The sequence below is a fragment of the Ostrea edulis genome, chromosome 6 (assembly GCF_947568905.1).
Source record: "Ostrea edulis chromosome 6, xbOstEdul1.1, whole genome shotgun sequence".
NCBI lineage: Eukaryota > Metazoa > Mollusca > Bivalvia > Ostreida > Ostreidae > Ostrea > Ostrea edulis.
The window spans coordinates 10,028,823-10,056,347 of NC_079169.1; the positions used below are offsets into that span (position 1 = coordinate 10,028,823).

Consider the following 27,525-nt stretch of genomic DNA (forward strand, 5'->3'; position numbering starts at 1 on the left):
AAAAGGCGCTATATAAAACCAATCATTATTATTATTATGTAACATTATCGGAACAGGGCTTATGTATTTCAGCTTATTGCTGTATGGACACTTAATATATAATGTAGCATGTAAAGAAGCAAACTACTAGCATTCTGAGAGTATTGCATGGCAATACATAGTATCCTACCGGCAACAATATTCAAATTCATTATGTAGGTTATGGTAATGGGGAACCAGGATAGGAATGGTTGGAAATCAACTTCTATTCGAATAGAGACTAGACCAGGAAAAAAGGCAAATTTATAAATAGGTTTAGGTCTTTAAACAAGTCAATAAACTGTGAAATACGTAGGTGATCATGAATTGAACATATGCAGAACAAGCTCTTGCGTATGGAATCAGTTGAGAGATGTAAATACCATATGCAGGTGATAATGGAATATTGCTACACAAATATGGGAAGTTGACGATGGAGAAACTGAAATCATCCCGTTTGTCATAAAGTTGAGTTGTTAGTTTGCCGTTAATATCTACTTTCAATAAAATATCCAAGTATGAAGCGGAAGTGGACGACTCTGTGGTGTCTTTTATTTCGAGCTCGCAGGGATATATCGAATCGACATATGAATGAAAGTTATTGTTAATAGATAAAACGTCGTCGTCCAAGTCCCATAACTAAGTGAAAAATTAACGGACCGGGACCAAATTCAAAAGTTGATCTGTAACTTGTTATGGCAAAGCTATGTACCATATATCAAATGAATATCTGCAAGAACAGGGAAAAGGTGCGGAAACTGAACTGACGGACAGACGGACGGAGCGTAACCCTAAAGTCGTCCCCTTCGACTTCGTCGGTAGGTACATGTACTAATAATTATGATACCATGAAAACAACTATACAATATCCACCATATATCTTTATACAAACACCCTAGAAATATTGTCTAAAGGATATCGATGATTCTATTTACTATTGGATCTATACTGACCGGTGTTGTACCTTATTCGCAGTCTGTCGATACTAAACGCTTCGAATACAGCAACAAGCGGTTCAATGGTTAAATCTACGACTCCTGGAGCAATTATCACATTTCTAAAAAGAAAATGTTATTATTTTCCAAAGGAAGTGTACTTCTTTTCATTGCTATAATAGTGAAGAAAATCAGCACAGAAGGTATTAGTATCTTTAAATATAAACTATTGACAACGCTGAATGATAAAATCAGCACAAACCACGACGTCGTCTTCTTATCCAGAAACTCCTCACGACTTCAGTGTGTTTCGCAGTGTACTTTACTCACAAACTGCGCGTCTGTGTTTTATTCGTCTCTACTCTGTAAGGGCTTCTCTGTTGTGTATTCCCCGTTGTCTGTGAGCTTAGTTCCAATGCCAGGGACACGTTATTATATCAGTGATGATTATACAACACCAACACAACTCACCCAAACAGCGGAGGTCACCACAACAGTGAACGTGGAGTTGGGTTTGTATACATTCATATTCACATATTTTATTAAAAGTAGATATTAACGGCAAACTGACAACTCAACTGTATGACAAACGGGATGATATCAGCTTCTCCATCGTCAACTTCCCATATTTATGTAACAATATTCCATTATCAAACTTCCCATATTTATGTAACAATATTCCATTATCACCTGCATATGGTGTTAACATCTCTCAACTGATTCGATACGTAAGAGCTTGTTCTGCGTATAGTCAGTTTTTAAATCGAGGCAAGCTACTGACAAACAAGTTGATGGTACAGGGGTTTCAACAGTCTCGATTGAGTAAGCACTCCTTGTCGACCTGCCGCACCCGCCGTGAGCCCTATATCTTGATCAGCTAAACGGAGTTATCCGTAGTCAAAATCAGTGTGCCAAGAACGGCTTAACAATCGGCATGAAACTCGTCAGACAGCACTTGACCCAATGATAGATTGTATTGGCAAACTAGATCGTTATAACGACCATAGAATTTGCGAAATGCTGAGTATAAACGAGACTGTTGGAACCCCTGCACCATCACCTTGTTTGTCGTTAGCTTGCTTCGATTTAAAAACTGACGCAGAACAGGCTCTTGTTTATCGAATCAGTTGAGATATATAAACACCATATTCAGGAGATAATGGATATTGCTACATAAATATGGGAAGTTGACGATGGAGAAGCTGAAATCGTCCCGTTTGCAGGGATGTGATTTTTCCTCTGTTCAGGGGAAATCCTCTGAGTTGCTCAGTTTTCGAAAAAATGAAACACTCTGGAATTGATCTAAAGTGGCAGAAAATTATATTTTTCGAAGTTGGGTGAGGTGTTTACCTCCCTTTTTAACCAGTTTTTCTCTGATTTCGGAGGAATTCAGTCACCTCCCTGCGTTTGTTATAATGTTGAGTTGTTAGTTCGCCGCCAACATCCACCCTCAACAAAACATCCAAGCATGAAGCAGAAGCGGACGACTCTGTGGTGTCTTTTATTTCGAGTGCACTGGGATATATCGAATTGACATATGAATGAAAATTATTATTGTTGATAGATGATACGTCGTCGATATATCTAAATGTCGAATTCAAGGCCACAGCAAGAGAGTTTTTGAATAAATTCTGCTTCATAGGAATATAATAACAGGTCAGCTCACAAAGGAGCATAATTCGTGCCCATGGGAATTCCAACAGACTGTTGGAAGACCTGATCACCAAAGACTACGAATATATTGTCGATGAGGAACTCCAGCATATTTTTTATTTCAACTTCAGAGTACTTGTGCGTGGAATCAGAATGACGTTTAAAAAAGTTGTTTTATTTTTTGGATGACAGGTCATTAGATAGGAATATTTGCGTTTTCCATTTTTCTTGAAGAAGCAGCCGTCTATGATGTCAAAAAGTCTAGACTTTAATTTATCGTGAGAAATGGTTGTGTAAAATTTTGGAAAGTCATACGTTTTCATGTTGACTTGAGAAAGGTTTTGCGATTTCAAGTTTAGTCAAAGTTCTTTAGAATTGAATGGAAACTTCCAAGCCTATGATTCACAACTACATATCTAATAAATAACTACTGTGGTATAGTTTATCAGTGCAGGAAACATTTTTAGAATACAATTATAATGAAATTAATCCATAGTTTTATACTTGTCAAGCAAGGAAGGGACGAAGAAACAAACTCAGCAAAAACAGAAAGACAAATACACATATTACTCACACATACCAAGTAGGAAGTGCCACAAATATTCATGTCTCAACACACCGACAAAATAAAGAAGGCATCTGAAACACTTTACACCCTTTTCCAGAAATAATTTTGATGTACACAAGTATGCATCTTTATGACATATACTACATATTTTAGTGAATGTTTGCCGGTAGCAATTTTAACAAGAGGCCCATGGACATAGAATCGCTCTTCTGATACATTGTAGAACAGGCAAAAATTCTCACTAAACAAGATTCATTAATTAACAAAGTTTGATGATGTTAATTCAAATAGTACCTGGAAATTTAAATGTAACTGTCCAAAAGTAGGTCACGGTGACCTACTTTTGGTAGACACACTGAAGACTCAAGATGCATCAACTGACACGTCAAATAGTATTCAAATATAGCTGTTAAATTCCAAAAGAAGGCCACAGTGACCTACTTTTTGGTAGACACACTCCAAAGACTCAAGATGCATCAACTGACAAAGTTTGATAATTGAAGTCAAATAGTATCTGAAATATTCAGATATAAACGTCAAATTCCAAAAGTAGGTCACAGTGACTACTTTTTGGTCGACACACTCTGAAGACTCAAGACCCATCAACTGACAAAGTTTGATGATTATAAGTCAAATAGTATCTGAAATATTCAAATATAGCCGTCAAAATCCAAAAATAGGACACGATGACCTACTTTTTAGTCAACAGACTCTGAAGACTCAACATGCATCAACTGACAAAGTTTGATAAGTGTAAGTCAAATAGTATCTAAAATATTAAAATATAGCCGTCAAGTTCCAAACGTAGGTCACGGTGACCTACTTTTTGGTCAACAAACTATGAAGACTCAAGATGCATCAACTGACAAAGTTTGATGATCCTAGCTTTCATAGTGTCCAAAATATGCATTTAAAATTGAAAATGTGAAATTTGAATGTCTGCAAAATTCAAACAGTAGGTCACTGTGACCTACTTTGTTTTATAAATATGTTTCGAGGCCTCTAGACGCATCAGCTTACAAGGTTTGATGATTCTAAACCTCTCGGTATCTGAAATAACAACCTAAAATGTATTTATAAATGATTAGCCATAAAATTCAGGAAGTAGGTCATGGTGACATACTTTTTACATGACGCACTTTAAGGTCCCATGATCCATCAACTGACAACTTTTGATGATCATAGGCTCAAAAGTGTCCAAGATATGAATCAAAATCCATTTAATAATAATTACCTGCGAAATTCAAAAGGTAGGTCATCACCTACTTTTGAGACAGCATGATATTACGTCCTAAGATGCATCAACTGACAAAATTTGATGATCCTAGTCCTTATACTAAGCAAAATATCAAAGTTTTAACAAAACAAAATTTAAGGTCAACTTAGAAGTGACCTTGAGACCACACCCTTTGCCCCAGGATGATGCCTTGAACAATTTTTTTTTTATCTACAACCTATCCTCATCCTTATGCATAACTTTGGTAATAATTTGCCCAATGATTCTTGAGAAGAAGTTGTTTTTAGCAACAACTTCTTTTGTTTTACATTTTCCTAATTGTCTCCCCTTGTTAAAGGGTCACAACCTTAGTTTTAGTACAAATAAAAGCCCTTGGGCCAAGGATACCCTGTGACAAATTTGACAAAAATTGGCCAAGGGGTTCTTGAGATATAGCCCTTTTTCAAAAAAGTTGATGCACACCACACGCCTTCGGCTCAGAAGAGCTAAAAACCTGAAAGTAGACTTAACTTTTCGTAATCAATAATGAGGTTGAATTTAATTCAAAATCAAGTTGCCAAGAATGTGAATCCAAACAAATTAGGACTGTATTTTAAAAAGACTATTTGCACATGTATAATGACCATCATTATACATGTGCAAATAGTGAATGCTGATTTAAAGGGACTGGTTCACGTTTTTTTGAAAGAAATATTTTTCATTTTTTTATGTTAAAAATTAAAAATATAACTCATTTAATGTTGACATCCAAACTTTGGACCGTCTGAATGCAAGGTTAAGAGCAATATTTTAGCTTTAATTCTGTGTTATGTAAACAAAGACTCGAGTCTTTTTATGTAAACAAACAAACCAGTGAATCATTAATTTTGTAATTTAAAGCATCTTCATTTTGTACAAACACAAATTTAAACTTATATAAACACGTGTTACCTAATGTATGCTTAAGATGTGATATACATAATAAGCTTGGATCAATATCCATTTATTTGAAAACTTCGTAAACACAAACACACCTTAATCTTTGTTTTCAAAACAAGTAATAAACTCTCTAAGATGGGTTTCTGTCATGATAAATAACCTTAATTTTTTGTGAAACCTTCTAAACATATTAGACTGTAAATTTTGATCATTTAAAGTGAAAAACAAAATTTGGGGGGAAATCGTGAATCAGTCCCTTTAAAGGGACATGGACACGAATTGAGCTGAAAATTTTCAAATTTCATTTTTTGATTTTTAATGTTGAGAATGCTTAATTAAGGTACATGCACATTACTAATAATCATCAAAAAATTTGATTGTCAGTAGTCAAGGTACATGGGAGATACAGAGGTCACAAGTCTTATGTATTCCACAAATCCGTTAAAGTACATGGATCGTTATGATTTAGACACTTTAAAGAGCTATTTAAGAACGTTTTAAGAGTATTTACTGGCCATTTACGGTTTATTACGAGTTCTTGCGATGCATTTACGGCAAACATTTACGATTTGTTCCGAGTGAACACGGATTAATACGAGCTTTTTATGGATTGTTACGAGCTCGAGTATATTACGGAAATTTACGATCTAGCTTAGCTTTTACGTGTAAATCACGACCTGTTAACGTGTTGATAACGTGCTGTTACGAATAGTTAGGACTTAGTAACGATTTTCTACTTTTTTGACTCGAAAGGGTTCGCAATTGGCTTTGTATCATCATTCGAAAACTGACATTAATGTGTAACTTCTTTGATGTCTTGATAACAACTGAAAGAAACTGTCAGATTTTGCGTCTTTTATACCTTTCCTTAATCGTTAAGTTTAAGTATGTACTCCTAAAGTAATCGTGTTTTCACGTAAAGCCCTCATAATGACTCTGATCAATCCCTAAAGCGACTGTAATCCGATGTGAATGAAATCGTAAATATCACTTAGACATTCGTAATAATCCGTAAACAACTCGTAAACTATCCGTTACATATCGTAAACTAACCGCCAAGATTCATTAAAAAAAATTACGAGTGTTTTACGGATTTTTACGAGCAGTTTACGTGTTCTTGCGACCAGTTTACGATACTTACGGATTGTTACAAGTTATTTACGGGAAATGAAATTCGTGGACAATCGTGAAAATTTTGTTGACATGTCAAAAAATTTGCCCCTACTTTCACGGATCCTTACGAGTGTGTGCGAGTTGTGACGAGTTATTTACATATACCGACGAGTGATTTACGAATGCTTGCGATTGACTACGAGTCGGAGATCCGTAAGGATTCGTGTAAGAAAAATCCGTGAGTGTGAAGGTGGTATTATGTAAACATGGCTTGTGCCATGTTTTTGTTTACTTAGGTTAAATAAACTAGTAAAATTTTCGTTTAAAGCAGATTTTTTTCAATTCCTAAGTGAATTCTTAACACAGTTAAATATTTTCTAGTGTTTGGTACAACTCATTTTGTTTTAAACACGCTATTTTCTATTAAACAGTCTAATGTAAACAAAAACATGGCTCGAGCCTTATTTACATAACAAAGCATTGCGAGTGCTGATATTCAAATTTCGGTTGACCACCAGAAATAATTTACTTCAGCATTGTAAACAATAAAAATGGAAATATAAAAATGTTCAGCTCAAATAGTGGCTATGTCCCTTTAAACAAGAGTGGAAAGAACTCATTTGTTAACATGAAAGTTGTACAGTTCAAAGTGCAAGGGGGTATACCAACAACATCCTAAAGCATATACTGTAAAATTCAATAAAACACTTTCTATTTAATGGGGCATGAACACGATTTGAACCGAAAATTGTAAAATGTGATTTTTCCAATTTTAAAAAAAAAACAAAATTTGTATTTTATTTACAATGCTTAACTAAAGCATTTTTAATGGTCAACCAAAATTTAAATATCAGTTGTTGAGTTACAAGTGAGATACAGTACTCACAATTCTTTGTTATGTAAACAAGGCTCGTGTCATGTTTTTGTTTACATACATGTATAGATCGCTTGATAGAAAATAGCATGTTTAAAACAAAATGAGATGTGCCAAACACTAGAAATTTTTTAATTTGTTTTTTCTATATATATATTTTATTTGGAAGCATACAATTTTGGTTGGGATAAAATATCCTAGGATATTCCCACTTATTCCTCACCTATGGTGCCAGGAGCCCATTGGATTGGATGTATTTCGTTTTTAATTATATACGTATACACACACGCATACATACATATACACACACAGACATATATATATATATATATATATATATATATATATATATACACGTATACATATATATACACACACATATATATATTTAAATCATACACTATATTACTTTTAAGAAAATTCATATATAAGACACATACATATGCATACATATAGATATACATTCATATACATAAATTCGATATTTATAATACTATAACAAATATATATAAATATGGTAGAGATATTTTTCAATAAGCCATGCTGCCTGTGAGGAACAGCCTTAAACACACAATGTCTATATTTTCCCCTTCAGGCAGCTCCACTGAAGGACAGACTCCTTCAGATAATCTGACTATTTTTTATTATCATCATCACAAAGTCATAGAAATATCATAAAACCATTTATAATTGAAGTTGAAATTCAATGTTTTATAAGTCTCATATTGGTATATTAAGTTTGTTTTTACAAAATAGGAAATGTCATTAATATTTTCTTCTTTATTTTCATATCTTAACTTCATCTTTATTTTATATATGTAATAAGCTGTATATGATAATAAATGATTTATTGAAGTGGTAGTTTTATTTTCTTCATGAAAAAATCCTAATGCAACATGTTTCCATTTTAAATTAAATTTCAAATGATTTTCTAATTTCTTCCATATTAATTGTACGTTTCTACACTCAAAGATTAAATGTTTTGTATCTTCAAGTGTTTGGCAATACGGGCATTGATTGGATACATTCTTATTCCATTTGTGAACAGATTTATTATTATTAAGTAGATTTTGTAAGAGTTTGTAATTAAATTCTGCTAATTGCTTGTCTTTGATTTTAGTGATTTTTGACTGAAAAATATTTCTTTTGTTTTCTTCAAAATTGAAATTGAAGCTTTTTGCCCAAAATCTCTCACAGTAGGGTTTAATAAAGAATTTTTTGATAAATATATCATATATTGTTTTGCTATTTATCAAGTGTAGGGGTATTCTTCTCTTGTTTTTAATCAAATGTTACTTTGTTTTCTTATGTTTATATAGACTCCTTTTGAAGTATCGTGATATTTTTGGACAGGTTTAATAACCTTTTCCAGTGTGTTATATTCGCAAATCCAGTTAGACTTGTTGACAAGAATATTAGAAAAATAATTGATATCATGAACATTTCCGTTTTCATCAAACAGGTCTTTAATGTATAAAATTCCACTTTTTATCCAATCTGTGTAAAAAAATAAGTTTACCATTAAATCGAGTCAAATTGTTTAACCATATAGTTTGCGACAATACTTCAACGTCAGTCATCTCTTTTATTTTGTGTTTTATGTTTGCATTCATTCAATGTACTGAGTACTTCGCAGTAAAATATTGGTAATGATTTGAAAATTTGCTTTATTTCATCAGTACTGGTTGTATTTGTCATTATGAGATATTCGGGTGTAATGAATCTTTTAAGAATACACGAATTAAAGAAAGATTTTAAAGATGATTGTTTTTCATTGAAAATTCTTGTTACCCAAGCAGCCTTGAGTGCTTTTAATTTACAATCAATATCAACAATACCTATTCCTCCTTCATCTTGTTTTCCAATTAAAGTATATCTTTTTATCCTTTCTCTTTTGCCCCATAGGAAATCGAAGATTGTTTTCTTTATTTTTTTATGGATTCTTTTCTTGGATATTGCAATATAGTTGCACTATAGTATAATTGTGTTAATGCTAAAGTATTTATTACGGTACATTTTCCATATAAGGTTAATTTTCTTGCATTCCACATTGTAAGTCTTTTTTCTAGTTTATTAATTTTTTCCGTCCAGTTTTTATTGTAACATTGATTAGCATCATGACCTATATATATCCCTAAGCATTTAACAGGTGCATTGGTGATATTGATATCATATAATTTATCATATCTGTTTTTCAAAAGACCTAATGGTATTCCTTCAGATTTATTTTTATTGAGTTGCATTCCTGATACCTGACCAAAGTGTTCAATTATTTTAATGACTTTTTCTATAGATCTGATATCCTGTATAAAAAAAAAAAAAGAAAAAAAAAAGAAAAAGTGATGTGTCGTCTGCATGTTGAAGTATTTTTATTTCGTTAGTCATAAGGTCATTACTAAAGCCTTTAACTTCAGGTGAATTGTGAATTTTTTTCGACATTATTTCTACGAAAAATAAAAAAAGCAATGCTGAGATTGGACATCCTTGTCGAATGCCTTTGGTCATTTTACAGGTCCTAGACATCCATCCATTATTTTTTATGCGATATACAGGATTTGTATATAATTTTTTTTATCCATTTTATGAATTGCTTTCCAAAATTAAATTTATTAAGGGTGTTGAACATGAAGTTCCATTCTACAGAATCGAAAGCTTTTTGAAAATCAAGAAGTAAAATTGCTCCTTCTTTTTGTTTTGTTTCACAGTATTCAAATATATCAAGTAAAAGTCTTGCATTTTCACCGATATATCTACCTTTAATGTATGCGGATTGGTCTTTACTTATTAGTTTATCTATAACTTTTTGTAATCTTATAGCGAAAATTTGTGCTAAAATTTTATAATCACAATTTGTAAGACTAATTGGTCTATAATTACGAAGATTTTTTAATTAATATTGTTTTCAGAATTAACTTGTAAATTGAAAAACAACAATTCTGCTTTAAACGAAACATTTACTTGTATTTTTAGCCTTTTGTAAACAAAAACACGACACGACCCTTGTTTACATAACAAAGAATTGTAATCGCTGTATCTCCCATTTACCTCGACAGTTGACATTCACAATTTTTGCTGACCATTAAAAATACTTTAGTTAAGCATTCTCAAGATTAACAAGAGGACCGCCGCGGTGGCCTAAAGGTTAGAGCGTTCGCCCCGGAAGTTTAGAGGTTCGAATCCCGGCCGCGACAGGCCGAAGTCGTTAAAACAGGTAGTGATAGTTTCATTGCCAAACGCTCGGCATCGGGTGTAAATGTCACGGGTCCTCGGATATGTCCCGTGTCACAGTAGGTGTGGCACGCTTAGGAACCCTCACTACTCAATGGCCGTAAGCGCCAAGCATAGGCCTATATTTGAAGCCCTTCACCGGTCTTGGTGACGTCTCCAAATGAGTGAACAATTCTCTCTCGAGATAGAGAGAGAGAGAGAGACGTTAAGCAAGATACAATCAAACAATTAACAAGAGGCCCACAGGCCTTATCGGTCACCTGAGTACTAGTGAAAAGTATTACTACTCCCAAGGGCTATGAATTCAAAAAAAAAAATTCCTGTTCTGAATAGCTAAGCTAAATTCTAACGTTCAGCAACAGTATATAAGAAGATGTGTTCTTAAAACTTCAATGCCCTTAAAAGTACATACACTGATAAAAGGCTTTACATAATATAATACATGTATGTGTATTAACATTAAAAGATATGACTAATCTGAACCCATCTTAGAGTCAAAACCTTGGGTTGCGAAATTGACCATATTTATACCCCCCGCAACAAGTTGTGGGGGGGGGGGGTATACTGGAATCGGGTTGTCTGTCTGTCCGTCCGTCCGTCTGTAGACGCAATGGTTTCCGGGCTCTAAAGCATTATCCTTTCCACCTACCGTCACTATATCATACATATGGACTACCCATGGGATGAAGATGTTCCCTATCGATTTTGGGGTCAAAAGGTCGAAGTAGCAATATGGTTTCCGGGCTCTAAAGCGTTGTCCTTTCCACCTACAGTCACCATATCATACATATGGACTACCCATGGGATGAAGATGTTCCTTATCGATTTTGGGGTCAAAGATCACTTGCACTGGACATCGAAGTAGCAATATGGTTCGGTTTGTCATGCCATTTGTTTTTTACACTCAGAAAAGAGGTAGTTTATACCTATTACCAACACCCTGTGGGAGATTGGGGTAAGCGGGGGGTATTCTTAGTGAGCATTGCTCACAGTACCTCTTGTTTGTACATCCCTTTCTGCTTTTCCTAAGTATGCATTTAAATTTTATACGGAACCAGCAAACTTAAATAAGTCCTTCAAATCATTAATATAATTTTGACACCACCCTGAAACCAAACCCTTACCCCTCTAGGATCGTGCAATTTACATTTATGATAAAAGACTACCTACTCCTTCAAAATATCCATTTAGTTTCAATTTCGTATCAGTAGCACTAAAGAAGATGTTAATTACATGTAAGTGTTTTACACATAAACACTATATATTAAGTTTGGTCCCGCCCTGAGGGTCAAAACACCTACCCCGGGGATCATGAAATTTACAATTTTGGTAGAGGCCCTCCTGCTCTACATCATTATGCATTTAGTTTTTCTGACACATGAACGGTTCTAGAGAAGATTTTTGAACATTGGTCAATTTGGGACAGTTTTCGCCCCGCCCTTAAGGCCTCAGAGGTGCAAGAGACCTGAAAGTAACATTTTATGCCCCCCTTGTTCCAAAGATGATTCATACTAAATTTGAAAAGAATTGGAATGTTAGTTATCAAGAAGCTCAAAATTTCTATTGTCCATACATTTAATAGCTGATCATTTTGGTCCCACCCCAATACCAAAACCCCTACCCCTGGGATCATGCAAGGTGAAGATAACGAACAGTGATCAATCTCATAACTCCTACAAGCAATACAAAATAGATAGTTGGGCAAACACGGACCCCTGGACACACCAGAAGTGGGATCAGGTGCCTAGGAGGAGTAAGCATCCCCTGTTGACCGGTCACACCCGCCGTGAGCCCCATATCCTGATCAGGTAAACGGAGTTATCCATCAAATTTACAGTTTTGGTAAAGGACTACCTGCTCTTTTGAAATATCCATTTAGTTTCAATTTAGTATCAATAGCACTGAAGAAGATGTTATTTAAGTATTTTACACATAAACACTATATATTACATTTGGCCCCGCCCTTAGGTCAAAACCTCTACCCCGGGGATCATGAAATTTACAATTTTGGTAGAGAGCTTCCTGCGCTACATCACTATGCATTTAGTTTTTCTTACACATGTGTGGTTCTAAAGAAGATTTTTGAAAATTGGACAGTTTTTGTCCCACACCTAGGGCCAAGGAGTCCTGAAATTAACAATTTATATCCCCCTTGCCCCAAAGATGCTTCATACCAAATTTGAAAAGAATAGTAGTTATCAGGAAGAAGTTAAAAATGTTCAATTGTTAACGACGACAAGCGATTGCAATAGATCAGATGATTTTACTCAGGTGACCTAAAATTTGAAAATGTTCAGCTCAAATCGTGCCCATGCCCCCTTTAAAATCATGTGGAACACAAAAACACAGCTATTATGTATCTACATCATACTTGAATCTTCAACAAGTTTTATAAAAACATGAATGATAACACACATACAATCAAAGTATTGATACACGGTGCCTTGGGTTGGGAAAAGCTTACCTAAGGTGACCTTAAAACAGTAACTTCCTGAATAAGCAATCAGTAATGGTGATTCATTTTGTAATGATAATTCAGTAATGGTAAAACAAGAAAACGAGTTCATAGGGAGTTTATTAAATCCACAAGAAGAAACATGTAGTTTAAAAATGCAGTTCCCAAAATTGAATTAAGATCAAGCCTTGTAAATGAGCAATTTATTTTCTCATGGGAGAATAAAAGGAATGTGCAACTCATATCCATACACTGTATATTATACAACCTGTCAATGGGTCAACTGTTGCTTGACGTGTTTCATACCAATTGCTAGTCCGTTCCTTACTCACTGATTTTGACTGCGGATTACTCCGTTTACCTGATCAAGATATAGGGCTCACGGCAGGTGTGATCGGTCGACAGGGGAACTTTGCTCCTCCTGGGGACCTGATTCCATATCTGGTATATCCTGGGGTTCGTGTTTGTCCACCTCTTAATTTGTATATCATAGGAGTTATGAAATTGATCACTGTTCATTTTCACCTTTTCATGCAAGGTGAAGATAACGAACAGTGATCAATCTCATAACTCCTACAAGCAATACAAAATAGATAGTTGGGCAAACACGGACCCCTAGACACACCAGAGGTGGGATCAGGTGCCTAGGAGGAGTAAGCATCCCCTGTTGACCGGTCACACCCGCCGTGAGCCCCATATCCTGATCAGCTAAACGGAGTTATCCGCAGTCAAAATCAGTGTGCCAAGAACGGCTTAACAATCGGTATGAAACACGTCAGACAGCATTTGACCCAATGCGAGGTTGTATTGACGAACTAGATCGTTATAACGACCATAGAATTTGCGAAAAGCTGACTTCAATCGAGACTGTTGAAATCCCTGTACCATCAACTTGTTTGTCAGTAGCTTACCTCCATTTAAAGTCTTTGACCTATTCATTTTGAAATACCAATATAATTCTAGCATGCTGTGTCCTTTAAAAAGAATACATATTTAACTGAGAAGAGACGCAAATGTTATTTTTCTTATTACTGGTCTAGATAATGAACTTTTTTTCCTTAAAGTCTTTGATCTATTCATTTTGTAATAGCAATATAATTCTAGCATGCTGTGCCCTTTAAAAAGAATAAATATTAAACTGAGAAGAGACGCAAATGTTATTTTTCTTATTACTGGTCTAGATAATGAACTTTTTTTCCTTAAAGTCTTTGATCTATTCATTTTGTAATAGCAATATAATTCTAGCATGCTGTGCCCTTTAAAAAGAATACATATTAAACTGAATAGAGCATAATGTTATTTTTCTTATTACAGGTCTAGAAAATGACCTTTTTTAAATTTCTTGGGATGATTACTTGATAATTAGTAGGATTTTATTGTGTACCGGTGTGTATAAATTGGACAAAAGAACATCACATTTACATATGTATACTGTTTTTCAAAAGAAATTTCAAATAAGTCATTCATCATGTGCTAAATATATTCTCATATGGATTTTTAATCTTCAAATTGGTTTTTATCGTGTTATTTCAAAATGAATTTTATATAACAGATTGATGAAGTTCTTAAAGTGGCATTAGCTGTCATTTTGGCATTAAAATATTAATTCAATGAAAATTGCTCAATATCATACATTTCAGTAATAACATCAGTATTTAATGTCAAACACTTTTTAACCTCAAAACAGACACATGAATATGTAATTTTGGTGCTTAAATAATTATTGTCTTGCAAAACAATAATTCTTCCTTATATATTTCTATACACTAAAAACGGTTATCTAACGTAGTTTTATAAGGTTTCATTGGGTTTCTTTCGTTGTTGTACAAAATAGATGTTTTTATTAGCCATTAATATATATTCCTATGTCATTGATAAATTTTGAGAAAAAATGTTGACATTACTTTTACAAGTAATACCCCTATTAGAGATATCTCAAATATACGTCATGTGTTTGAAATAGTTCTCAATTTTCTATGAATCTCATATAACAAAAAATTATCGTTTATTCTAATTGCTGAAATATCAGTTCCCAATCATAAAATCTTATAAATCATTAATGAAATGCTCTAGTTTTCAGAAGATATCTTGACTCAGTCAGAATGTGTTAGTCGTGTTTGTCCCTTTATTACGGGACGGTACAATCCGGCCCATTCTATAAGTTTGGAGAAGTAGCATGCGTTTCTGCGGGACAGGTATATGTTACCGCTGAAGTGTTTTAATAAAGTATATTGTCTTTAATTTATTTTATTTTGGACAAAGGTCTATATAGTATATGATTTGTAGGACCGTGGTATGATATGTTAAATTTTAAATGTCAACTTTTCGCATAGCGATACATTCTATAAATAGAAGACAAGAAAACCATCTAGACTGATAGACCAGCGATGTTACGTCATCCAGCACGGGGTCCCCATGGCCTGCACACATACATTAAATGTAACATGTCAAACTGGAGGATTATTTTATCGAGTATCGTGAAGTCAAGAAACTAACCTTTTAAATGAAAGAGGTAACCATGTATTTCGTTGAAAGAGTTTAGAAAAGTATGCTTAGCGTATTGTGCGAGTCTGTGTCAAAATGGATTTATTTTTACTAGTATAAGTAGACGTGCTTTGGGAAAAGAAATATACCAGCCTTATTGGAAAAAAGTACTAAATACTAAAATAGGTAAAGTATTGAAGAGAACGATTTCACGATTTAAGGACATTGGGCTTGGCAAGTAAACTTGTACTCTCACACACGCGCACGCACACACCATTCTTTGTGAAATCAGTGGTAGATTAAGTGAACACCGTTTTTTAAAGATATGCTCGGGCTACATATGTTTGCACAGTCTTAAGCATCACATAAATTAGCAGGGTATAGAAACGCTTACGCTGCCAAACTTTTTATCATACTGAGTTTTACCAGGTTGTAGAATATCTATGATGGAAAGGATATTTTGTGGAGAACTCTTTTTGATTGATTGAATATTGTTTAACGTCCCGTTCGAGAATTTTTCACTCGAATGGAGATGTCACCAATACCGTTGAAGGGCTGCAAAGTTTAGGCGAATGCTCGGCGCTTACGGCCTTTGAGGAGGGGGGATCTTTATCGTGGCACACCTGCTGTGACTCAGGGGGGGGGGACTAAAACGCGGAACGGAAAAGAATTTAAGAATTAGAAATGATTATTGTAGCTAACACCAAAAAGCAGAAGAAAATACTTTGTTATGATTGAAATCAAAATTTTGGAAATTTGTTTACAAGCGGTTAAACAACTTTTGTCTTAAAAAAGTTAAACGTTTGTATAAGAATTTACAAAACCTTTTACAAGAATATTTTAGGAAGAAATGTTTTACCGCTTGTAAAGAAATTCATGAAGTTTTGATTTTGATGAAATTTGTGTATTTGCCCGTTACCCGCACCCACCCTCCTATAAAAAGGAAAGAACAACAGTAAGAAACAAAAAAGTAGATCCGATCCATTAGCGGAATACCGACATTTGCTATACTAGTAATTGAGTGCTGTGAGTAATTTGGAAATTTTGTTCAAATGAATACCGACTGGTCACTGTGTTATATATCGTTATATTTCTTTTAAAAATTAGAATGTTTGATATTAAAGTAATTCCACCCTCCTGTGATGTCATCAGATTTTGCAAAATCGATGATTTATTTAGATTTATGCATGATAGGAACATAACTTTTGTTGGAGTCTTTTCCGATAGGTATTTTAAAAAATCGTGTTAAAAATAAACTATTTCAAAATGATAAATAATCAATGATTCGTTTTAAAATATTGAATCCATGGGCAATAACTCTGTTTTTATTGCTTTCCCTATCAAGAGATTCCTTTATTCTTTCTTACAAACATTTTGTATATTTTTGTGAAGATACAGTTTCATGAAATTGTTATGAATTCTATTACACTGTCATAACCATTTTGTATGAAATTTTGATTACGCTGTTTAATGAAAATTGCAATTTTCTGACGGTGATATATGATTCTGTTTATGTACGTCTTGCCTTTCACCTCTGTCGGCGCGGGTTCGAATCACGCTCGTGCCGGTAAGTGAGAAAGTTTCCCAGTTTACTTTCGGAAGGTCGGTGGTCTCTTCCCAGGTACATTGTATCTGGGTTCTCTCTGCCACCAATAAAAACTGGGCGCCACCAGATAACTGAAAAGTTGTTGAGTGTGGCAGAAAACATCAATCAATCTTGCATCTTAAAACGTGTGATGACCTAGGTATTTTATTTATACGGTTTTAGCCAAAATCTGCCCTGTCAAGGAAATTCACCAAAATACTAAATCTGGTATTTGAGAGTGTGCCATTTATGAAAATGACCATTGTTATTCTTTATCTACCATAGTAGCTGTAATATATTCAACGGAAAACTTTATATTAACCTGACGACGTCACTAAATTTGACGTTAATTTTGACGTAATATACGAGAGTTCTCCCCAAGCGATGTTTTGAGTAGGAAAACACACATAGAAGTATTAATTCTTAATAAATGCGAAATTATTGGTTTTTGTACTGATTTGAATGGGTATTAAATGGAAATTGAAACCACATCAGATATGCCGCACAGGGGCAAAAACTGCAGGTATTCGCGGAAAGCTTTTCTGGTGCAGAAATATAATGGTTTGAACACCAAATTAATTAAAGAAACATTTATATACTGGTAACAGTGATTTCTTATTTCTGTCTCCAACTTGGCGAATTTTAAGATTTTTTTTATATTTGTTAGAGTCTCGCCTGCATTCGGAAAAAAAATTATGACATCAAAGGCAGCTCAAATTCAATATTCCATATATGTATATTCTCAATATTATATGCGTGGTATTAAGTTGGAGCAAAATGTCATTTCATGGGTATACTCAGGAAAAAACGCAGTGTTTCTGAGAAACTAGAAACACAACTTCAAAGGGAAGATAATTATGAAACGGTTACGGTTATCAGTGGTAGGGCATTCGCTTCGTAACCGGGAGGTATAGTGTGTTCGAACCCTGCTCATGACATGCCATGTCGAACCTGAGACGTTGACATACATGTGCTCTTCGACAAACGCTCAACAAAAGTGAGAATCACGGGTCTTTCAGATAGGCACCTGATGCCACCTCGACTGTGTCCAGGGGTCCGTGTTTGCCCTACTCTTTATTTTGTATTCTTTATAGAAATTACGCAAATTCGAATTCATCACTATTCGATATCCTCAACTTTTCGTGACCTTAAAAAAGGAGGCCCTGTGTCACAACAGGTATTGGCACGTTAAAAAAAATCAATGCTATAGCCTTAAATGCTAATCATAGGTTTTATATGTGGTACGTCACATACAGCTGATGATTTCTCAATTTGAGAGAAAAGTTCTCGAAAGGACGTAAAATAAACAAACAAAACATGAAAAACTTTTTAAGTCAAACTCTCTCTCTCTCCTCTCTCTCTCTCTCTCTCTCTCTCTCTCTCTCTCTCTCAAATATACCATGCCTCAAACAGACCGTCTCTTATGCACATATTCACACACACTCTCACTCACCACTATCAGGCTTCTCCACAAAAAATCGTCAATGTGTTCGGTACTGTACAACTGAGCGATACAAAGCTGGTACACCCCAACACTTGGTTTGCGCAATTTAGTGTCATTGTATCCACTTTTGCTCAAAGAAACCCTCTTAAAAGTTGTAAAATACAAAAATCATTCGATAGTTTATACAAGAGAAATAAAACTTAAGACTTGCTAACCAACCCCTGCCCCATGATAAAAGAAAACCATTCAAATCTAAACTGCATTTTCTCATTATGCAAGTATATACATACATCGTATATTTATCTCGAATGGAGAAAAACAAAATTTTGACGGAATGCTCAATACTGCAAGTCTCAATATTATATTTATATATAGATCTACCCATATGTTGTGTATTCGCTTTGTGTAACCCCCCTCCCCCGGAATGAATTTTATAGTAGTAGAGAAAGATAGATGAAATGTAATTGTAAGTGCTACATTGGATACATGTAATCAACCCACTCCAATGCTACCAAAATCCCTATTTTTGTGTTTGTCAATGTTTTCGAGAAGTCACCCCCCCCCCCTTAAAAAAAAAGAAGATATATGCGCCTATAATCTATTTCAATCATTGTAAATTAAAATACATATAGTAATACGAGTAACACATATGGAGCAAATTATCTTTCAGGCACCTCAATTTAAAAATAATTTTAATGAGTAACATATATTCCTTAGTAAAAAGTGCCTTGCAAGAAATGTATATTAATCCCTATCTTAGCTACACAAACTTTTTTGGTTTTGTATTGTGTTTTCAAAAATGAAAGTGAATTAGTGTTCCCCAAACAACGAAATAGTTTTGTAACTATTGCAGATATACTAGAACACTAAAGACCCCCAGTGTCATATTGTGACACCGATCATCCGGTGTTAAGGTCATCTCCAAGGACCCGTGACATTGACACTTGATGCCGAGCAATGTCACTACCTGATTTAACGACTTCGGTCGTTCGCGGGCGGGATTCGAACCCCGGGCCTTCCGCATGCGGGGCGAACGCTCTAACCGCTCGGCCACCGCGGTGGTGTATATTTATAGATAGTGTGCTTAAAATTTTATATTTGTGAATAACCATCGTAAACTTTCTGACAAATAAATTGTTGTCTTTGAAAAATATAAAATGTTACACTCGCGCTAAATACGTCACTGATGTACGTACGTACCTAGGTGGATATTGTCGTCTGCTGTTACATGCCGTTTCCCATTTAATCAAATGAATGGTAAAAAATAATGCTTGAATCTTCAAGGAATATATTATTTATTAAAAGAATCGCCCATCGTTATATAAACTATTTAAATGTAGCTTGCCTGGTATGTAACATGAATTCTCACGAATCGTCGGTTGGTGCTATTTATATACCGTTCTGTTTACACTATAGTCATAACAACAAAAATGGCATCCGGTCTGTAAGATAGGCTTAAATTTATCCGGATTTTCTATTATTATTATGATGATTTTATTAAATGTCAATGTGTTTAAATAAATAACTATATGAGCATATATTATTTGAAAATATATTTACTACTCAAATGATTCTCGTTTCCTCTTCAACCGCCACGATCAACGCAAATTGCGTCACGATGGCGAATTTGTTAGCATCTTTCAACTGATATTTTAACCCCTCTTCCATCGTCGCCCGGGATGAAACTAAGAGGAATTGTAAGTTATTTAGTAAATTTTTAATCCATATAAAAATTATTCCGGGCGACGAGGGAAGAGGTGTTCAATTTCACAAGTTTATCAATACAAAAACCATGAAAACACCACAAATAGCCTGAAAGCCCTTACTTTATTTGATTATGTACTACGCATGCGCGTAGATGAGTTGATTTCCATATGCTTTTGAGAGTTACTATAAGTTACTCTTTTAGGAATTTGACAGGAAAATATCTGCAACGCAAAATAATTTTCCTCCATAAACGCCGGGCAGAATTTGGCTAAAACCGTACCTTGTCCTTTGTTAGTTTTAACTCTAATGAATGGAAATAAAGACACTTTTTAAACTTGTATCAGATAAAACTGCTAGTATGGAGTTACCTTAAATCGGGAAAACTTTCTTTAAAAATATATAATCATGTAGGTATACATGCAGATACACAACACAATGTTTCAAGTTTGTCATTTAAAAAATCATATGACTTCGTTGCATTTGTCATTTCTCTTCCCCATTTAGACTAGATTTATATCAGCTTTGTCTGATCGCGAAAGAGGGTGTAGCACCGAAGCGGGAATTTTCCCAAATCGGAACTCGGTAGCAGCACTCGTGACGTAGAAATGATCTTCATCCATACTTATACTCTTATTGCGTATTTGCCATTTAAGTACTTGAAGGATTCCCCAATACTAAGGGCAAGCCTAATACATTTTACGTGTCAATACATTATACATTTTAGTATAAACATAAGTTTTGAAATCGTGAAAATTAAATTGTGTTTTTTTTTCCTTCTGAATATCAGAAACAATGTATACGTTTACATTTTACGAGTGTATCAAATATCTACAATGTAATATTCTATACTGCTACAGTCTAAAAGCTCTAATACTCTATGTATTATTTTCTACAACCAACAGTTACCAACTGTACATGACTGACCACAAACAAATATGGGAAGTTTAATACGCATTAATAAAGTTCAACAAAATTATATGTACATGCACATGAAAACATTAATTCACCATAGCAATATGCTACTGGAATACATAACACCTTATCAACTCAAACTGTTTAACGATTATTTACCTTGTTTGGCCTTAAAGTTTTTCTTTCAGAGCTTTGCAAAGTTCAGAACGGATTTTCGTGAAAGACGCAATGTTATGCCTTTGTCAACACCTTTAACTCAGAAAAACATACAAGTTCTCGTTAGTAACCTTGATTATTAAAACATAGGTATTGCATGCTGTATTCCGAGTGTTTACAGCGAATCCCATTCACAGACTAAACAGTGTCCAGGCACATTGTAATAAACAAAGGTTTGACCCGAAACATTTATAAAAACTGGATGTGTGTTTCAGTTAAGAAAAAATCTAAATGGAAAACGTAATAGGAAAAAAAAAATGTTTTCGATTCGAACCCGATCGTTTTAAAAAAGAACATATCTTCACATGTTAAATTCGACGACCTTACCCACCTCTATGGAAAATTAACGTAAGGTGAAGTTGATGTTTTGAATTTTAGAAAAGAATGCCCCGTGAAACAAAATTTCAAAGCGATAGTTTTATAGAGGAAAACTCGAAGAACATGTTCATGCTAAACTTATTTTGTTTCATGGGGGCAGTTTTTCTGAAATTCGTGGTACCCCTCCATTTTAACGCTAAAAATCATATAATGTAAAACTTATACGGTATACCAATTTTGATGCACCAGATGCGCTTTCGACAAATAATGTCTCTTCAGTGATGCTCAACCGAAATCTTTGAAATCCGAAATAACTATGAAGTTTTCGATCTAAATATAGCCAAAAACAGCGTGCCAAACAAGTGGAGCCAAATTCGTCCAAGGATAAGAGCTATGCATGAGGGAGATAATCCTTAATTTTGAAATGAATTTCTAAATTTTATAACAGCAATTAAATATATATACATCCGTATTTTCAAGCTAGTAACGAAGTACTTAGCTACTGGGCTGTAGAGACCCTCGGGGTATAAATCGCTTATTGCTTGATTTTTGGCTAATTTTTGTCAATACACTTCTTTTAGACTTATTTTCAGAAATGTTTTAATCAACACATAAGTTCCAATTGGTTTTATCATATATTTGAATAACTTAGTTTTATCGATCTTTCATGCAACACCTTTAGGGAAATCCACATGAGACGTGTAACACCTTTAGGGAAATCCACATGAGACGTGTAACACCTTTAGGGAAATCCACATGAGACGTGTAACACCTTTTATGATGACAGAAAAGATCAGCGTCCTTTTGCCTCTTGATGGCAGTGTCCTTTTGTCCCTTGATGGCAGTGTCCTTTTGCCTCTTGATGGCAGTGTCCTTTTGAAACGTGTCGGCTGTCCTTTAAAACGAGGCCAATTTAAGATTTAACTACTCAGACTTTCAATCTTTACTGAAGACAGCTTGATGCATGATGTGGAGAATAACTGTGATTAAATATCATCTTATATATCTGCTAAATATTCCGTAGAAATACTGGTTACAGTATTTTTACCGTACATGCTTATTTGTAATTTGTTTTGGGTTTTTTTAATTCAGTGGCATTTGATGCTCACAGTGCTTTTTGTTTAAAAAGTTTTGAATAATATAGAATGCGCTAATTGCTGAGTGTATGCACTCTATATTTATTAGTGTTAGTGGGGTTTTTTCCCATCGGACCGAGTACCCTGCCTGTGATTTGCATGAAATAGACTACTGAAGACAGATTAACATTTTCAACTGTTGACTGTACATGAAATGGATTTACGTCTGTTGATAGGTCATATTATCATGCACCATGCATGTATTCATTGAGTGTATGCACTCAACTGACAACTCAACTGTATGACAAACGGGATGATTTCAGCTTCTCCATCGTCAACTTCCCATATTTATGTAGCAATATTCCATTATCACCTGCATATGGTGTTTATATATCTCAACTGATTTGATATGCAAGAGCTTGTTCTGCGTATAGTCAGTTTTTAAATCGAGGTAAGCTACTGACAAACAAGTTGATGGTACAGGGGTTTCAACAATCTCGATTGAAGTAAGCATTTCGCAAATTCTATGGTCGTTATAACGATTTAGTTCGTCAATACAACCTAGCATTGGGTCAAATGCTGTCTGACGTGTTTCATACCGATTGTTAAGCCGTTCTTGGCACACTGATTTCGACTGCGGATAACTCCGTTTACCTGATCAAGATATAGGGCTCACGGCGGGTGTGACCGGTCAACAGGGGATGCTTACTCCTCCTAGGCACCTGATCCCACCTCTGGTGTGTCCAGGGGTCCGTGTTTGCCCAACTCTCTATTTTGTATTGCTTGTAGGAGTTATGAGATTGATCACAGTTCGTTATCTTCGCCTTGCATTGATATGAAAATGATGATGAGGCCTATGGACGTTGTTGTGTATTAAAGTTTCATTCAAAGTGTTTTCTGGTATAGACCCTAAATTTTAATTTAGAGATAAAGTTATGTGATTTTAAAATTTGATACAATCAACCTATATAATCAATATAGAATTCGGATATTTTTTCTTTGTTCTAGTAAATTGAGAAGAATGAAGTTTATATAAAAATTAATGAAAATCACAATATTGTTTTGGAATCATTTGAAAAGCATTCAAAATTATATAGATCTTAGCCTATTTTCTTTCTTTTATTATCAAGTACCCCATTTTAATCCTCGCCTAGAGTGCCAGGGGTCCCTGGATTGGACACATTTAGAGCACAGTAGTTATAAAAGCATATGCATGCATTAATTATTATTACAGAAAATAATGTTATATAGTACATTTTTGTACATGTATAATCAGAAACAGGGAAAAGTATTGGCTGCGACAGTGTCAAATTTAGAAATTTCATTTCAATGTTTTATATAAGCAAAAAAAAAAAACATAGCTCAAGGTATTTTAATTTTACACAAGAGTTCATCGTTTACTCTGCGCTACGCTACTAGAGGACAGGACACCTCAAATAATGGGTTTCTAGAAGGAGTTGTTGTTACATGATATTATATAATATATATTCATAACGTACAGTGGATGCGAAAAGGGGCTTAATCCGCACCTAGGGCACCATGGATTGGATACATCTATATAATACAAGTTCTAGGCATAATTCAGAAATTGTTTGAGAAAAGGAAATTTATTTTCACTTGTTTTAAGAACTGTGATACTAGCAGATTAAAAATTATAAACAGTGTTTATACTCCCGCATAAAAATGTTGGCGTATTATGCTATACCGCTGTCGTCTGTCTGTATGTACCTTTAACTTTGTCTTCGCAACTCCTCCTAAACCCTTTGGGGATTTTGATGAAACTCGGTACAAAGATAGATCACAATGTCGAGCTGTGCATATTGCAAGGGGAATACTGTTCAATGTTTTTAAAGGAGTTGGGGCCCTTCAACTTAATTTTTTTCTATTCAAAATACTTTGTCTTCGCAACTTCTCCTAAACCCTTTGGGGGATTTCAATGAATTTTGGTACAAAGAAAGATCACCATGTGGAGGTGTGCATACTGCAAGGAGAAATGTTTTTATAGGAGTTACGACTCTTAGACTTGGGTTGTACTTTGTGTTCGCAACTCCTCCTAAACCCTCTGGGAGATTTTGATGAAACTTGATACAACGTGGAGATGTGCATATGACAACGGAAATGCTGAACCACTAGTTTTGAAGGAGTTAGGGTCCTTGGACTTAGATTTATTTTATGCAAGTACATTGTCTTCGCAACTCCTCTTAAACCCTTTGGGGAATTTTAATGACATTTAGTGCAAAGGAAGATCACAATGTATAGATGTGCATATTACAAGGGGAATGCTATCCCATTATTTTTTAGGGAATTATAGCCCTTGGACTGTAAATGAAAATGCAACTCATCATGTATTTCATTGTTACTTTCAAAGATTTGGGGGCATATAGTTTTTGGTCTGTCTGTTTATCTGTGGAAAAAATTAAACCTTAGTTGGGCCCATGGGCTTAGATTTGTCTTTGCAAATACCTTGATTTTGCAACTCATAGAACATTTTATATTGATCCAAATTATTATCCTTGGATATGGATTTACTTGTTCAAATTCCCGGGTCAAAAATGTATACAGGCGTATCATGTACAGGTTTAGCGGTGTCCTATTTTTAAATATACATTATGTAAAAATCTGAGTGTGGTTAATTCGATTTAATATTTCCTTAGAATTGAGATTATGCACTTAGATTTGATGGAGATGATGATATATATTTATGAGATTTCACCAGACGAATACCTTTGGAATCATTTAAGAACATTGGAATGCTATGAGACAAATATGTGAGAATTTAAAAAAAAAAAAAGAAAAAAAAAAGGCGAAGATAACGAACAGTGATCAATCTCACAACTCCTATAAGCAATACAAATTAGATAGTTGGGCAAACACGGACCCCTGGACACAGCAAAGGTGGGATCAGGTGTATGGGAGTAAGCATCCCCTATCGATCGGTCACACCCGCCGTGAGCCCTATATCCTGATCAGGTAAACGGAGTCATCCGTAGTCAAAATTAGTGTGCCAGGAACGACCTAACAATCGGTATGAAACACGTCAGAAAGTATTTGACCCAGTGATAGGTTGTATTGACGAACTAGATTTTTATAACGACCACAGAATTTGCAAACTGCTGACTTCAATCGAGACTGTTGAAAGCCCTGTAACATCAACTTGTTTGTCAGTAGCTTGCCTCGATACCGCTGCGGTGATCTAGAGGTTAGAGCGTTCGCCCCGCATGCGGAAGGTCCGGGGTTCGAATCCCAGGCGTGACAGACCGAAGTCGTTAAAACAGGTAGTGACAGTCCCATCACCAAACGCTCGGCATCAGCTGTGAATGTCACGGGTCCTCGGAGTTAACTTAAGAAACGGATGTCCCGTGTCACAGTAGGTGTGGCACGCTAAAGAATCCTCACTGCTCAATGATCATAAGCGCCGAGCATAGGCCTAAATTTGAAGCCCTTCACCGGTCTTGGTGACGTCTCCATATGAGTGAAAAATTCTCTCTCGAGACGTTAAACAAGATACAATCAATCAATCTGTTAATATTTTTGAATTAATTAGCATAGTAATTGTAAAACAGCATGTGTTTCCTTGATTGTGATATATTCTAAAAAGTGACCTTGAATATGAATTTAATCTTTAAATTGAAATATGATGGATATTATTGTAGCTGTTACACAACTACATAATAATTATGTGATAGCATTATCTTGAAAGCTATACAATTGTTCTGTATAATCTACGAGACGGGTAGGGACATTGCATATTCATTGAAAATTGTTTCGCACATTCCATTCCCAGTGTATACCAAACAATACGAGTAGATTTCGTTTAGATAAATATGTCTTATCAAAATAATTATATTTTTGTTAATCACTATTATAATAACATAAAGATATGTAACAACATTATGTTATGATGGAATAAATGCACCTGAACATAGTGGTACCAAAAGTAGAGGACTGCATGACTTTGACCTTGAAATTAATACTTTGGATCAAACTTGTGATGCAAAATAAATTATAGCAACAAATGACAAGATATAGCCTGAACAAAAAATTAACGACTTTGTTCACTGTGACCATGACCTTGCAGATTTGACATATCATTTAGACCATTTTGTCTTGGTGAACATTCCTTAGCAAGTTTAAAAATATATTGTGGATATTCAATGTTTTGTTTTTGGATATGGACTTTATTTCACTCCTAAGAGAGGATTTCTAAAATATTTTCATGAGTGCGAATCAATTCCGATAGAGGGGCTTCATGATGAAATCATAATTATGCATTTATACAAAACAGATCATAATTAAGATCCGCGACATGTAATTTGTTTAAAGTGTTCAGCAATAGCATGTATTATTTTTGATGAATTTGTCACTCTAGGTTTTTTCCACATTTTTCAGACAGCAATTGCCTTATACCTTCCTCTTCACTCCTACTGGCAATCATAAGACTTTATGTTATGTCTACTAAGTATTACATCCCCGGATGATTTGAGGTTGGCAATAAATTCTATGAATTCATCCAGTGCTGTGGATATGCATTTGGCTTCGACAACATTTTCATAGTGGTACATCTGGCCATTTCTTAATGTAATTCCAGATGTCTGTGCTGCATTTGGAGATATTCGCTTTTTCGGCATCACATAACATTGCCACTGGTCATCTCCACACACTACTGCCATTTGGGTGATGTGAGAATTTCGTTCTGGAAAATTTGAGTTGGTACGAGTCATGATTTAATTTCACTTACAGGAAAAAATGTTTAATTTGATTGAGTAAATAATCAGAGGCATAAA

The 27,525-nt window shown here is 34.7% G+C and overlaps 1 protein-coding gene across 1 annotated transcript in view; it reads left to right on the forward strand.

The window, feature by feature from the left end:
• The first annotated feature begins 1,016 nt into the window (after positions 1–1,016).
• Positions 1,017–27,525, forward strand: part of LOC130047123 (uncharacterized) — a 36,543-nt gene continuing 10,034 nt past the window's right edge. Inside the window, exon 1 of the mRNA XM_056141512.1 lies at positions 1,017–1,465. Within this exon, the coding sequence (XP_055997487.1) occupies positions 1,087–1,465 (379 nt within the window). The 5' untranslated portion in view covers positions 1,017–1,086. The remainder of the gene's footprint in view (positions 1,466–27,525) is intronic.